This window comes from Bactrocera oleae, chromosome 3, assembly GCF_042242935.1.
Source record: "Bactrocera oleae isolate idBacOlea1 chromosome 3, idBacOlea1, whole genome shotgun sequence".
In the NCBI taxonomy this organism is placed as follows: domain Eukaryota; kingdom Metazoa; phylum Arthropoda; class Insecta; order Diptera; family Tephritidae; genus Bactrocera; species Bactrocera oleae.
The window spans coordinates 88,069,198-88,086,255 of NC_091537.1; the positions used below are offsets into that span (position 1 = coordinate 88,069,198).

At 33.0% G+C, this 17,058-nt stretch overlaps 2 protein-coding genes across 4 annotated transcripts in view; both read left to right on the top strand.

Moving 5' to 3' along the window:
• The window catches only part of LOC138856456 (uncharacterized), a 38,964-nt gene extending 36,708 nt beyond the window's left edge, over positions 1-2,256 (top strand). Inside the window, exons 2-4 of the mRNA XM_070107570.1 lie at positions 1,647-1,805; positions 1,878-2,042; positions 2,107-2,256. Of these exons, the coding sequence (XP_069963671.1) occupies positions 1,647-1,805; positions 1,878-2,042; positions 2,107-2,256 (474 nt within the window). The remainder of the gene's footprint in view (positions 1-1,646; positions 1,806-1,877; positions 2,043-2,106) is intronic.
• The window catches only part of rau (RA domain-containing protein rau), a 229,774-nt gene that overhangs the window by 102,220 nt on the left and 110,496 nt on the right, over positions 1-17,058 (top strand). The gene's annotated exons all lie outside the window — the stretch shown is intronic.

Genomic DNA, 17,058 nt, shown 5'->3' on the forward strand with positions numbered 1-17,058 from the left:
TTGGCATCAGAGAGATATGTTAGCAGATCGGCTCAAGACATTTTGGTTAATGTTTTGTGGATTAAGCCTCGGCACGCTGGTATTGGCTCAGAGGCCTATTTTGATGATTTGTATTGAAGCACAATATGTTGAAATGTACTCTTTCTTGTCAGTCCGGATCAAATTTGATCAGATGGTTTTATATTAAAGAGTGGATTTATGATCGTTCGCGTTATGATCATAATCTAGATAAATCATAATATGATAAATATTCTGAAATATTCTAAACTTGTATATCATCCTTTGGTTAAAGATCTTTCTTTATTGTCATTTCTTAGTGTTGTATCTGAAAAAAATGTTTAGAATATTTAATTCCCTCAAAAAATGTAAAGATCTCTTGTCTTCTCCAAGAGGATTTATAGCTTTATTTCTCATTTACAAAAGCTACAAGTTGCTATATAGTTGACTTCACGTCACAGCACTTATAAATTATGGTATATAACATATAAATTATTATGTAGATCTGAAGACAAATGAAAATCGTTGACACGATTACCCCTATTATAAATTGAGGGTTGCACTGAGATCTGGAGTCTATTGTACCCTTACCATATATAAGACAGAAGTAACGCCAAACCAGATGGATGGAAGGTAGTCAGGAAGTGATCGATAAGTGATCAATCTGTAGATATTATGAATCTGCTTTCTATATCGACCCAGTCCAAGAGCTTTTGTCAGTCAGTCAGTCAGTATCTTCAAAGAGCTTTATAGAGCTTTTACATCACTTTATTTTTGATAAAATCCAGTCTTATTTAGTTGGAAACAACTTTAAGGTTCTTTTCATCTATAAAGGTTAAGATCGGTGAACAAAAGGATAAAACTCTTTGATGTAATTTGACTGAATACTTGTAATGTTATTATGTAAGTAGAGTCAAGCAAAGTAAAAAAAAAACAGGAAAAAACGTTAATTTCGGACTAACGTTAAAAAAATTTTCATGCAACCTTTTTATTGCGATAGCAATATTGCAGCTATATATTATAGTAATCTGATTTGAACAATTTTTTCGGAGATTACATTGTTGCTTTAGATAATAACTCATGCCTAATTTTGTGAAGATATATACAGCAGTTCGCTTATATACAGACAGACAGATGGACATGACTAAATCAACTAGTTCATAATGCTGATCATTTATGTATGTATATTATAGGTTCTCCGACGTTTCCGTCTGGTTGTTACAAACTTCGTACCCTGTTCAGGGTATAATAATAATATCATTAAAATTTGAAAAATTTACTCTGAAATTAACAAAAGCACACTTTGTATTTAAATTCTATCGTTAAATGCTTGTAATTATTAAACGATAATAATATATTACTGCAAAATAAAACCACGCTCTAACTTGTCAGACAATTTTTCGCCAAATCTGTTCGTTCAATGAAGTCGAGAAGTGCCGCCGTAAATATAATGGTTGTATTGCCATTGCTGTCAATAATGCTGAGTGTAAAAGTAAATTAGAAATAATATGAGAATACAAATATAATCATATATAAAAGTTTAATTATATATTAATTGTTCATCTTTAAAAAGCTAACAAAAATCTAAATTTTGAGTGTTTAAACGAATATATGTATATCGAGTTTTTAACACTTGTCTCCCCTTTAAGCAAGTCCAATCCACGTTGCGTATCAAAAATGTACGCTGTCACAGCGCCAACACCAGTGTCATACGTTTCGAATATTGCAAACTTAATGCTGTGCGTCGCGATTTTAAGGATGTATCGTTAAAAATGTTTGTGGTGAATAAACCGATCAGAAAATCTGTGGTATCTTTGCGGCTCTTCTATAACACTCGCCTTCCCTTTTTATAGCTCAAATAATCTTTTACTTAATTATAGATTACAATACAATTCCTCAAACGCTCAAATGGCTACAAGCCTTTTATGGCCGACTTGAAATTGGATGCCTGCAGTTATATGAAGAAACGCAACAATTTCATACTAAACACGCTCATGGAGGTTTGGGGAACATATTCGAATATGAATCACACTTGCCCTTATGATGTATGTCTGTATATATTTATTATCAAAATGAAAATATTATTCATGTATTTTCTCAACTCTTCAGCACGATTTGATTGTTGAGAAACTTCGTTTAACGGAGGCTGATTTTCGTTGGATACCATTTCCACAGGGCGACTACGCATTTTATGCAAAATTTGTTTTTAATAATATATTAGCACAAATTGACTTTTTTATAAGTATTTTGCAAGATTGAAATGTTGTTATTTAAATATATGTTTTATAAAAAATTACTAACTATGGTGAAATATTTGGTTTTATTTTAATTCGCCAATATGTTGACAGTGGTTTGGCTGAAACTTATCGTGGGCAGCTGAGCTCTTCGCCCAGCTCATTCGCTAATCTGAGGTAAGCCAAACAGCAAATCAGGTCAATTAAAAAAAAGTGATTATCTGTGCCTAATTTTAATAATAAATATACTAAAGAGAAAATATTTTGGCATTAAATTTACGGTTTTATTTAGCAAGGTTAGATTGATCCATTTTATGTCAATTATGCCCATTTTTTCAATAACTTGTTGCCAATTTGAAGTTACTCTTGAGGACTGTTCACTGGCAAAAACATTCGCCGTAGACAATAAATTGCTGCCAGGTCCGGAGTATAGGGTGGATGCCTAAAAACTTCCCAACCAAGCTCTCGGAGATTCTGGCTTGCCACTATCGATCTTCCTTCAGACGGTTCAATTGCCTACAGAACAGGTCCGAATTAAGAGTTCGGCATTAACGGAGCGGCTTATAGCAAAAGATTCCCTGTCTATACCACAAAGGACATAGCGATCTATTCCTGACTGTCAATTTTGGCTTGGCCATCGCTTGCGGCGGCACACGACTCACTTTTCATCACCAGTGTTCATCAGCTTTAGAGATGGATCGAATATGTTGCGATTCATTGGCGATTCGCAAATGGAAACTTGAGGTTTTCCCCAAGGTTTTTTGCATTAACTCCCTTCATCAAGCTTCTTTTTGTACCCAGCCTTACTAAACGATTATAACTCAAATGGTTCCAAACGGTTTTTGTGAAATGTTTAGTTTAGATGACGGTCAAACTCGACGATTTCTATTACTTTTATCGTTATTTTCAATAATTGACTTTCCAGAGCGTTGATCGTTGACATCAAAATTACCGAAAGGAAACCAAAAAAACCAAAATGACGCGTAATATGGCGTATTTTTTCTTTGCTGGTGTTAATTATTGACGCGTGCTCGAATAATATTCAGACAAGTAATCACATAACAGGCCGAGAAGTTTTAAACTACAAATCTGGACGTATGATAAATATGGGACATTAATTATATAATAAATATTTGATACTAGTTCTATGGGCGACGATATAGTGGAATTATATTCAACTGAAATCAGTGCATACAAATTGCAGGCGATCGGTTTTTATTATTAATTTTCATGCCATAATATGTTTAGAAGCCAAATTACTTACTCTGGGAAATAAATTTCATATAAACAAAAGAAGCTTAGAATACTACAAGAAATAAAGTACTAGATTCAGACATTTTCGGATTAAACCTTATCGATTTATGACAAAGTCTTAAAACTACAAGTCAACTTTAAAAGAGCTCAAAATTCGACATAACTATTATTGTTGTACTTTTCTAGCTTTTAATTACATATATTCTTTTTTCAAAGTCAAATGGGTTTCAATTCTGGATATTATTATTGTTTGTGTGACCATTCAACATTCACTAAAGGTTTCCACAAATTTTTAGTAGTCCATCTACAGCAAAAAAGTCAGATAAATTACAAGTCAACCAACATCAACTCTCGATTCAGCTCTGCTCGGATTACATTTATGTTAATGTCGTTAATTTTTTTTTTTTATAAAGACATACAACGACTAATTGAATTATCAGACAAAATTAGAGCCAATAAACTACAGTAAAAGGCTTTATTGAAGCGAAACAAAAAAGAAGAGAAAAGGTAGAAAGAAGCATAAATAAAATGATCAAATATAGACGTCAAGCAGATGCAGCAAAGTTAAGGTGACATTGCATAATGGAGTGTGTAACATGTATGTATGTATTGTATGTAAATGTATAAGTAACTGAGAGTCTAGCTCTTAGGTAGGCATACTACATACTATACGGGTACATGTATATATGTAAGTGTAGCTTAAACCTTTCCATGAACATATGTGCCTTCTTGTGGTACAAAATTAGAAAAAAAGGTTAGAGCTAGACAAATTTATTGCACAAATCCACACATACCACTTGTCATATTGTCAAATATGTCATATTTTTATACAAAAATTAATATATATCTATATATAACAACATAGACAGAATAAGAAATTTAGCTTTGCTAGCGTTTATGTTGTATTTGTCATCGATAGTGAGTTAGTATAGCCTATACCTGAGTAATATGTACCTAAAAGTGTGTATGAAAGTAAAGGCAAAATGCTTAATCATTTATAGAAAAGGGTTGTTCCGATTGTTATGGGTCTTTTGATTAATAAACATCTCTAATATTTCAGACAAAATTTTGTAGATCCACTTTGGTGACACAATAACCATAATTCAATCAATAATGTGGGTGTAAAACTAATGATTTTATAACATATGCTTTGTGCCATCCAGTAGTATTATATTTGGTAAACTGAACTAAACTAGAGCTTGAGAACAGGATATCCCTCGAATAGTTTCTTAAAAAGTTATAGAAATTAGACATGTTATAGTTGTTCTATTTCAAGCGTATAAAACATTCCAAAAATATTCTTGTAGAATGCTGACCAGTTAACAGTTCTTAGCCATATAGAAATCCGAACCGATTCCCTTTATATAGAACCAATTGTCGGCTATATCACTATTACCAGTTTAGCAGTGGTACGAGATAGGAAAACCTTACACCACTGTTTTATTATGCCAACACTTCCTACGATTTAGACTGAAGGCTCTTTATGCTGGGACATTTTATTAAGAATTCCTTTGTTTTCTCTCTTTGTAGCACTTGCTAAGACTGAAGCTGAAGGATCTCTTTGCTGCGGTGATTTATAAAGAACTCATAACTTTCTCTCTCTCTTAAGCAATTTTAAAGAAGCTAACATTTTTCTAACTAGTTACAAACAGTGTTGTAACGATGTTGGACCACTATAATATATAGCTGTTATAGAAACTGACCGAACCAATTCAAGTTCGTTGTGGTTTTACAATGGGCCTCCTAAAGACCTTTGTACGTTACCAGACATCCTCTCTACCTTTCCACCGACCTATTCTGAGGTTACAAATATGTGTGAAAAGCTTCCAAATTACACACTTAAGTGCCATTAAAATTTAAATAAAACAATTTTTTGTTTATCAGAGATGGAAAAAGGACTCTGGTCGCTTGAAATAGTGGGTGGGGTGCTCATAGCTAACAATTTATAAAATATGTATATTCTCTAATAAACTATTTGAGAAGGTAAATGTGTACCCCGGAATGAAAATTTAAAGTTTTGAAATTTGTTTTGATTTTTTTGTTTTGTTTTATTATGTTACAGCAAGTAGACAACCTGACATATAAACGCAACCTCCCTAATATTTATAACGCACTCCACTGTTTCCTTTCACCTTTTTCCTTTTTAACTCTTTTTATTGCATTTTTTTCCATTTTTTTTGCCGGCAACAATTTCTTGACGACGTTATTAAAAATTCCTCACCACGCCAGCCAATAACATTGTCCCTTCGGCATACAAATACATACTTATATATGTTTCTTTTGTTTTTGCTGTGCGCCTTGGTTTTGTTGGTCACATATGACGTTGAACTTTCGAACCGTATGGGCTAAATGTCTTGGGTAAATTTTTTATGCGCAAGAAATTTTTCGATATCAAAATATTACACTTGACTTGCCAACGTAATGCGAGGCTAAAGAAGAAAAAGAGTATTCGAAGTTGAAAAATAATATAGAACAAATCATATTGAAGCTAAAAATATCTTTGGGAATGCAGTTTCTTATGCCTGATGCTGAATGGAGGGGGCGTAAAGTAGATATTTGTTAGCTTTAGCTTAAATTTACTTTCAGTTTATAAATATAGAGATGAAGGCAGATGTCTAGAGGAGTACACATATGCAGACAATGATAAGAAGATTGGACTAAGTGGCTTTAAATTGTGGAGAAATAACTCACTCTTGTCTGCTTTGCAGTGTGCTTGCGATAGATATGAAAGAAGCAGCTTTTATTATTGAAATTTTTGCAGGAAATATTGGGTATAAATATAAAAATATATTATATCCACTTGTAAGTCACAAAAATGCGCGTTCTTGTGACTCTTCTTTGAAGAGGCGTTTTATTTAATAACTAGATAAAAAAAAAAATTTGATTTATAAAATTTCATATTTTAAACAATTTTATAATCATCGACTAAGCTTTGAAAATTATGGATTTCCTTGCTCCCGTAGCCGATTTCTAGGAGGTTCTCTAAAAAAAAGCATCTTGCGGTGAGGATGATTTTTCTTCAAAATATCTCAAATCGAAAAATATAAAAGAAATTATTATTATTTTAGATGAATACAGATAATGATCGAAAAACTTGGCAAAATTTCGATTTTGACAAAATGGCGGCTCTATTGTGAAAAAATTTATATTTCGTACTCCTTCGATCACTACCTGGTTAATGTAACTAGGAGGTCTTTTGAAATTTCATGTCGAACGATCCAGCTGTTTCGGAGAAATTTTCCCAGCCACTCTGAAAACAGCGTTTCGAGTAAAATGGGTTTAAAATTTTGGGAGCCGATTAAACTAAGTTTTAAAACTCCTACAAATACACTCGTATCTCCAAAGCTATTAGCCGGAGCGACTTTAAATTTTAATAGTATATTCTTAAGTATAAGTACAGTCTATATATGTATATGCAATCGAGTTAATCGATTACAAGTGGATAACTATAATCGCTTAAGCAATGGATTCAGTTTTTTTTATTTGCTTTGGGAGCTTTTTGTTTGTTATGTTTTGAATTGAGTGCTGCTTAGAATACTTTTAAGCGTTAAACATGTATTTTTGTTGTTGAAAATTAAATTGTTGTTCTTTCGATAATTGTATGTGAAATTAATATTGAGCAAAATATATTGGCGTGCTGAAATTTGCAGATTTTCATTTATACTTCATAATCGCTTTCCTTAACACCCTGGGTCTCTTAGTAACTTAATCACATAAACTGCTACCATAAATAATTTATGAAAACATATGTTCATGTGCTTAAAGTGATAAATTTAATTTAAAAATAATATTTACCATTGTCAAGCCTTGAACCACAATTGCATACTCGTTGAATTGCAGTCGCCACAAATTTTAAATTTAATTCTGCTATTTTTAATTTTCAGCTGGCAGCATAAATACATAATCGTACATAGGTATGTATGTACGCACACAGGAATTTTAACAAAACAGTTGTTTAAAATATTCCCAACACGTACGAAAGTTGTTAACTACAGGCCGGTGCTTGCGCGTTGGGGCAGGTGAGTTGGGCATTCACGCAGAACGAGGAAACATTAATTTTCGAGCATAAAACTGTAAATATAAATTTGGTTTTTAACTTAAATAAAGTATATTAAGTTCATCACTTTTGAAAAAAATGTCGGAAACACTGCAAAGTTATATACAATAATATAAATGATCAGCATGCCGAGCTGAGTTCATTTAGCATTCTCCATCTGCGAAATAGTCGCTTAGTTTTTGAGCTATCGATCTGAAATTTTTTGCACGTCCTTTTCTCTCCAAGAAGCTGCTCATTTGTCCGAATGGACGATTTAGCATAAAGCTGTCATAGAAACTTCCCGAACCAATTCATGTTCTTGCATGGAAAACTTTTTTAGTTGATAAATTATCTTCTCAAAATTTAGCATGGAATATTGTCCAATATAGCTTCACTATCTCCGAAAAAATTTGTCAGATCGGATTACATATAACTGACCGAAAGTTCTTTTTATACCCTTTAGTGTGACAGGCAATGCAGCTGTGAAGGGCATGATAGCTTCACAGCCGTAGTTTTATCTTCTTCTATACTTTAAATACACACCACTGTGTGAATACCTCCATTGTAAAATGTATGCGCCTGCATAACGTTTATTTTTATTGTCATATTTTTATGACATTTTAACTTTTTATGCACTTTCATAACATTACATACATACATATTTTCCATATATATACATATATACACAGATTATTGTATATAATGTATGTAAAGCATAGTGGTTTAACTGCCTTGTGCTTCATGATGAATTTATGTACACATGTAAAAACGCATACTTATTGATTAAATTATTACGCCATTTCCTTAACTTGACATTATAGACATTTTTTATCTGCTCTGCCGTAAGACCATAAATTTTGATTATTAATATGTTGAGTGATTAACGGTTGAATTGTATTGTAGGCGCTTTCGAATGCTTAAGAGTTTATTGACATAATAGTTTATGGTGAATATACGGTTTTTAAAACAGTGTAAGTCGATATATAAAATTATAATTATTTAATAGTTTTGTATTCGAATTATGGCTAAATACAAGCAAAAAATACGTGATATACTCAGAAAGTTGTTGAGAGTTTATAATCACAAATTATACCTATACCTATATATACCTATACTACCCTTAATTTGAGATATGTCTCATGATTCTCTTTGAAAATATTCTTATCTTATTCCAAACTATACTTTTCTAGCCACTTTGTATCTGTCATCGTTGCAGCCCTCTCTTCGGCAGTTCATTAATGCTGAACAAATCAAAATTAAATTTTTTCAGCAACAGTTAAGCTTTTCATTATGAGCAATTCATTATTCATTAAATTCTCGGAATTTCTGAAATAAATTTAGTTTAAGCGCACACCTAGCATATAAATAAAACAATATCGCTTTTTTCATATTTTTATAGATTATATCTTTAAAAATAACATACTAAAATTTAAAATTGATAACTCAAATAATTTTTTAAATTACAGCATTCTAAAGTGTAACCGCTCGGTTAAATCAACTCAATCAGTTTATCTTTAAAGGCATTTTTCTCAAAACTACAATCTTCAAAAATGCGAGTTATTCCAACTTATCCGGTCGCTATCAAATTTTTGCAGCATGTTTTATATATATATATTTCTTCATTCAATGACCAACCACTTTTTTACTCTGATTAAGATTCGAACTTTGGAGACCAAAAACAATAAAAATTTTGGGAAATTTTTTTTAAATTTTTGGTTTATTTTCAACTGTAGGTCACTATGCGAATCATTTGGTAGAAAATTTAATTTTTGGTTTCCATATACGAAAAAGATTGGAATCACTATGGCAGTGAAGGACTTTTATTTAGCGCCGTCGGAGATCGTAGTATCGTATCGTGTAGCTTAAAAAATATTAAAATTTTTCTTAAAAAATTTTACTTGGTGTTCTCTAAAAATTTATAAATTTTATACTCTTATTATTATCTTACTTATCTTTTATATAAAGTATAATACCTTATCCTTTATATAAATATATAAAATGTAGCGACAGATACTAGAAATGGGTGAACTCGATGCGTATGGTATATTCAGCAAATTCCAATTGAAGAATGTTCGCATTTCTCTAACTCATTTCAATCTTCAAACTTATAATATCTAAGTAGCATTAATTGTATATTATAAGTTGAACTGCTCGAAAAAGATTTTCAGTTGCGATTTGTCACGATTTCAGGTTCACTCTCATTATTAATAGATAAAGGCGTTAAGTGTAGAAAAAGTTAGTGACTTATTTCTTTTTATTTCATTACTCATATATCTCTACATATACTTTTGAAAAATAAATAAAATTCATACAATAAATGCGACTTATAGAGTTATAAAGTTCTTGACGCCAGTGACATCTGTTGAGTTTTCGCTTGGTTATACCATCTCTAAGAGGCACACACAGAAGTTTTGAGACATGTTTTTAAAAGGTTATATCCACTTGTGAATTTCAAAAATCGATTTTTTTGTATATATATCGAAGTTACATATAATGAAATTTCGAAAATTTCGAAAATTTAAAATTTATCCGGCAAATAGTATCGCAGATATGAGCGGTATTTCTAAAAGTTATTTTACTTAGTGTATTAGGCTGCCAAGTTTTCTCTATTTTTAGAGTCGGTGTGGAAATTTTCTAGAAAACGGCTGCACCGATCAACTTGAAATGATCAAAGGAATACGATTTTTGATAATAATTTCGATTTGTTAGGCCGCTCTGCAGTGCTAATCATTCCACAAAAAGCGAAGCTGCCATTTTTTCAAAAACAAAATTTTTATATTATTATATATTATATATTAATTTTAATAAATACATTTTTTATTTTTGGATTGGAAATAATTTTAAGTAGAAAAATTTTTCTCACCGCCAGCCAACTTTTTCGAAGGTCGTTCTGGCGATCGACAACGGGATCAAGAAAATCAAAAATTTGTCAAAATAAAGCATCGACTATCAAAACACATTGAATGCTGTAAATGTATACTATTTTTATTTTTCTATAAAATAAAATACCTCTTGAAAAAAAATTGTAAAAAACGTGTTTTTGCTGACTTTAAATGTATTTTATTGTTATTATACTTTATTTAAAATAATTATATTTATTTCATTTGGTTATATTTTATTAAATTATAGTCAATATTGAATTTAAATTTTTAAATTTATTTTTATATTCATAACTGTTTTATTTAATTTAACTTTAATTTTTAGTTTACATTTATTAAATTTACTTTAATTTTTTTACTCTTAATTTTCGCTTCATTTACTTTTTGCTTCTTTCACAACAATTCCACCAATTCAATTTGGTTTGTATTTTCAACTAATCCAAATATGGGTCAATAGCTGTGAACTCTCGTAAGACTGAGCTCCTCACCATACCTTCAGCCAACCAACCAAACATCATAATGCATTAATAATGCAGCGACACCTACAGTTAAACTGGAGTGTATTGAAGCATTTTGTCCACCGCCACGACCACTACTACTTCTGACAGCTCGGCAAACAAATAAAAGTTTAATGCGAATTTTCACAGCTCAAAAAAAGCGAAGCAGAAAGTGAAAAGTTTTACGGTGTAAAAGTTGCCAATTTTTATTATTTTTTATTTCTTTATACCGCGATATTTGTGTATATATAAATGTGTGTTTATATTTCTATATATTTATTTTGGCTGTTGACTCGCCGTTTCGTTGAAATGAAAAATTGCTCAATTCAGCATATATGTATACCTCGATACTTATACATTATACATATATGTGGTACGAGTATATATACATACATGTATGTGTCGTTGGTGTATCGTTTCAGGTATATCATTATGTCGATACTTACCAACATTCAATATCATTATATTTAACTTCATCACTGTCAACACCAATATCGGCAACAACATAATAATCACCTTCACATATTTGTTGTTGGCATACCAGCAGCACCAAGAACCATCCGCATGATCGGCGCTGACCAACAGCACTCTTCGTCCCTCCTATTTTGTTTACACTTCGGCTGGGTCCGTTGCGCGGCACGTTGTTGCAGTTATTTTTTATGTTACTGCCAGTTGGTTTCTGACCAGTAGTAACGCTGCTTGTTGCTGTTTTTTTGCCCATATGTACCCTTAAGTTTGGAGCACAGGTGCCAGCACGCGATAGATGTGTATGTGTATTTGTGTTTGGTTGTTTATTTGTGGAATTTCGCGAATTTTTAGCATTGTTGTTTTTTTTATTTATTTTTTTTTATTCCTCCCTTTATGACTCTCTTGCGGTTGACGTTGAGCAACTTTTTGCGCCTTCGCTTTTATTGATTTTAAAGGCAGTTACTCAGATAACATTTTTGTGAAATCCAATTGCAGCAGTCTGTGGTCGATTATTAGTAATTTTGCTTATCGCCAGTCGATTTCACATATTTACCACATATACATATGGTAAATATATATTTATATAGCTGCATTTATAGCAGTTTTCAATTCGTATCTGTTTTTGCACGTTTTGTTTTCCGCATTGTTTTCTGCGAAACTTCTTTATAAGCGTTTTTAGTTTTTTATTAATTTTTGTTATTGTTGTCATTTTTCAATTTTGTTAAATATTTTGTTATTGTGTGCTTTCTGCTACCTGCTGTTTTATTTTCACGCTCAATTTAATTGAGCGCGTCATCAATTAGCGCATGCAACCGGCTATTTTAATCAAGTTAGTTTGCGTGGAAATGTTCTGAGAATTTGAAATAATAAAAAATTCTATCATTTATATGAGCAATTAGCAAGAATTCAGAAATAAAAGCCAAAGTAACTCTGGGGAGTAGTTCTTGAGTAAAATTAGTCTTATTAATTAGGAACCGTCTCAGTACAAGGATCAGATTCTAAATGATAGTATGCATACTTAGCCTTATCGTTTAACTTTATTAAGCTTTCTTGAAATATTCTAATTGTTACCTTGCAAAGGCAAAATTCTTTAGCTCCTAAAGTCACCACTTTTTAAAAAATTAAATAAAATTTTTCTTAAGCTGATCTCTATTTCGGATACCGCCTTCTTACTTGCCATACAAATTGGCTATATGTTCAACAAACTACTCTGTACTCATCGTAAGAGTACCACTTGCACCATTCTAACACTTCTTTACAGTAACGTCTAATTACGAGATCATCTCTTAATATAACTTATGACTTGGTAAGGTTCAGGCCAACGAAAGAAAAAAGTTAATGGCACTTTTCGATCCATCTCTTCAATATTACCTATAAATAATTTGTCAATTCTCGATTTATACATGATTATCTTAGCTAATATGAGGTTACTTGTAGAGCAGTACTACCCACTCACCTCGAACACACTCTCTTTTTCAAAAAGCTCTGAGATAATTTAGAGTACTTATATTTCTGTATTAAATCGCAATGTATGTTTGTAGGAAAATAATCGAATAATATCTTAGATATTTGGTAAACAGCCTAGATCATTGAACTTGTAGAGCTTCTAACCATATATGTTACTCGATTGAAGAGAAAGTGCATAAATTCTTGAACGCTTATTTTTACTTCGACTCTTCACTAGAAAATTTACATCTGAGCAATTCAAAGCAAATTTGAGTGCTATATACATACATATGTATTTCATTGGATGTTATATATATTTACAGAAGCAAATTTTTTTTATTTATGAGTATGAGTTTTTGAAACTAAAACGTCAAAGTAACGTAACGAAGTTAAGATATAGGAACCATTATATCAAAGTATTTTTTTCGACGCAAAACGTACGTTTGGAATATTTCGAAAAGGGTACCATAGCCGTTTTTCATATAAAACTATTTTCTGAAACTGACGAAATGTTCTGTTTCAGTAGATTTTTGTACGAGAGTAATCAAAGTTTGTGTCGGTAAAAATATTGTTTTGGATAATACAGACTTTTGAAGTATTTCAAAGTTTGGTGCATTTAGACGTAAATATCTGAAAAAACATACCTAGAAAACTAGTTTGCTTTGATGTAAGAACGACTGCACGCGGTTTGGGTTAGCTTGCAAATCTCTAGAAGTACAAAGCTCATAATATCTTCCATATACCTGAAGACGACACTGTTGAATGTAAGCGAAATATGGTTGGTCTCGAACTCCATCACTCAGAGACTCCGAGCATTTATCAACAAAAAATTAAAGAGAAATCTTCAATCAAAACTTCCAAATTATACGGTGAAAACAGTAAAGCACGGTTGTCTCAAAATTTTGATATGGGCTTCTTATTCTTATAGCAGAGTCGGCCCGATACATATGATTGGTGGAATTATGGATCACAAAGTGTACATGAAGGCATGGTGGTATTAAGGAAGGTTATGCTGTCCTATGCCAGGTGGCCAATGTCCATTTTAGAAGCATAATGGTCGGAAACACACCTATAAATTATTTAAAAATTGGTTTAGTCAAGAAAATATTGATTTAATGCCTTGGTCAACACAGAAATCAAAAAAGCAGAACTTGCGGCCAGAAAAATTCAACATGGCGAAGTAGTATTCGGTAATACACGAATTAGCCAATGCCAAAGTCACCTGGCACGACGCGAAGACCAAAACCTGCAATCGTGTGAGAGGTAGAGACCCCATGCCCCGGAGCGGAGTAATAAGGAAAAAAATTATGGTTAACAAGCGTTATATTTATTGGGTACTCAGTGTCAGTTTCACCTATTTAAACATAGGTCTGGAATGATCCTAAATCTTGAGCTTATAAAGTAAAACTCATTAATATTCGCGCACTTTTTGGTTTCACACAAAATCTCCACTTCCCTACACGATTTTGCTTTTTTTGCTTTAACGATTTTCAACAATTGTTTTGGTTTCGATTTCAAAACCATGTCATTGCTACCGCATGTTTTTGTTGCACTTAAACCGAATTCGTTGCTAATGGCCATTTAATTAGCCGCAACTAATTCGCATTCGGTTTTAAAAGCTTTGCAACGATTTTGTGGCTTCGTTTAATAGGTTTAGATGTACTTAAGTACAAATGTATGTATATATAAGTATGTAAGTGTGTGAACACAACTCAACAATTGTGCATTGCAACATTGTTTGTTGCCATCTCATCAAATTGTAGCGTACCCGCCTCCTCGGCTTTAACAGCCAGCCTCTTCTGTTTGTTGTCTTGCTTTATTTATTAAAGTTAACCAAGTTGAGCGTTTATGTAGGAGCCAGCGGGCGGTTAGAAGCGTAGTATGAGCATGTATTTGTATTGAATTGTTGTTGGGTACTTTGTTGTTATTTGTTTGATGGGTCATTTGGTCATTTGTTGATTGAGCATTGATGTGCACACACATACATATAAACAAAATTGTTTTGATCCATTGTTGTTAGCCATTTGTTTTAGGCTTGTTCAATTTGCGATTACACACACACGCACACACACATATACTTATGTGCAAGTGCCTTTCTTTGTATTTAACCGCTTTTCATGATGGGTCTTATTGATTTCATTTCATTGCCGCTTTGTGGATGCAACAGCTGTGACTTGAGCACACACACAAACACACATACACATGAAATTTGCCACTGTTTAGAGCGTTCAATGCTGAATTTATGTTTGAAAGTTTTTAAACCATCAGGCAAGCTGAGCTTATATTTACTAGTAACTTACTTGTTTGCCGGTTCATTTGTGCCAGTGAAATGCTGCGGGTGTTCGGGCGACCATATATAAAAGGCTTATGTGTCACATAAGTAACGGAATGTGTATTGCTTTCGCAGCAATGCCGCTGGTTGTTGTTTGAAGCATGTGCCATTATATACTTTGCTGCACGCGCTTGCACTAAATACACACACACACACACATACATAGAGAGTGGTGGACTTGCACTGCTTGAGGAAATCTCCAAAAGCGTTGGAATGCTCATATTTACGGCTCGTAATTGATTCGTAATTTATAGACTTGTTAGGCGAAAGTTGTGTGACTTCATGAAATGAAAGCTTTTCAGTCTGCAACTGGAAAATTTTCTAAGTAACTGTTGCGGCTATTATTGAGAATGATGTAGGGTTATAGCGACGTTGGACATTTGCGCAATATTTGCATTGAAAAGACGCTAGGAAATTTTAAATAATAATAAGATTAAAAATTTATGTGGACGGGTTTTTTAAACGCCGAAAATAGTTCGTTTTATATTTACATACTTTTTTTTAAACTTGTAGTTATTTTTCATTCAAATGTTTCCGAAATGAGTGCACTAAAACCGGTGGTACTCCTTACTGAATTTCGATGGGAATTTTTGCTGCATTACTCGTGATCTCTTAGTATGTCAAATATATTCGATTAAACACAAAATTTTGCATTGCAACTTTCATACAGGTATTCTTCTAACCAAAGCCGTTAAAAGTCGCACTAGTTAGTGGAAGCATCAAAGCATTCACTCCGCTTCATAGGAGCGAACAAGACATTTAAATCTCTTTAGGCAACAGACTGACTGATTTCTAATCTGCTGTATGTGTTTCAGTTTATTCAAAATTAGTGTTGAAATTGTCACTGTCAGCTTTCCATTTATCACAGGACTGACACACAAGTGATGTCAAAGTTTCCACCGTAAAACTACTGCCGAATGTCGTTTTTAACTTTTCTCTTATATTTAATTGAATAATGAAAGCATTGAAAAAATACGTGTTCAGAGTTTTATCGGAGAGATATGCACTCAGTGTGGATAAACGTCGTGATGAACTCGGAACAGATATCTTCTAAAACCACCATGTCCACTCAGTTTTTGGGTGAGGTTGGAATACAGGTCATTATGTTGGCTATCGCTCCACGAATGGATGTCCGCTATCGGTCTGTGTATCCACCGTTCTTTGGCATTCTATTGTGATGCACTTGGTTCTGTACTCTCCCTTTGCTCTTGTAGACGATTCTGATATCCAGCTGGATGTCAACGGGCGGCATACTGACTATTAATTCGGCAACGTCGCTGGATGTGGTTTAGAAAGCGCTTTTTGCTCGTATTGCCCACACCTATGTACTACGTTTGTTGGTCTTGTACATGACTTTTTGTCTGACGCCTAGATTCATACTGAAGCCGCATACAAAAAACCAATCTCATTGCCTTTGCGATTATGACCTGTGTATCTCCAAACTTTTGGTGATATTTCTATCGTCATTTATAATTACGGACTATGAAATGTCGAAGAGATTTATTTATTTTTCTCCTCGAAAGCAAATGTCTACACTTGTCTTGTCTTGTTCTAAGCCAACTATAACTATAATGAAGCTGTAATTAGTAGCAAATGCCTGTGATATATTTGCAGCTGAACAAGTGTAGGTTAGGTTAGCGGGTCGATCCTAAGAAGGATTACACTTGGACAGCTTAAACGCCAGTCCGTTGTGGTACCCAAAACTCCTATGAGCCGGATCAATAGACCCTTACATGTCGACAAAGCGCTTTGTGCCTATGACAAACTTGTTGAGACGGCCAATATCTGTTTCGGCCAGATCTTCTGGACCGCCAAAAGTATGATTGCCGAGATGTTTCAATCTCAACCTAGCAAAAGCCGGACAATGGAGGAGAAAGTGCCGGGATGTTTCCACATCACCCTCCTCCATACAGCT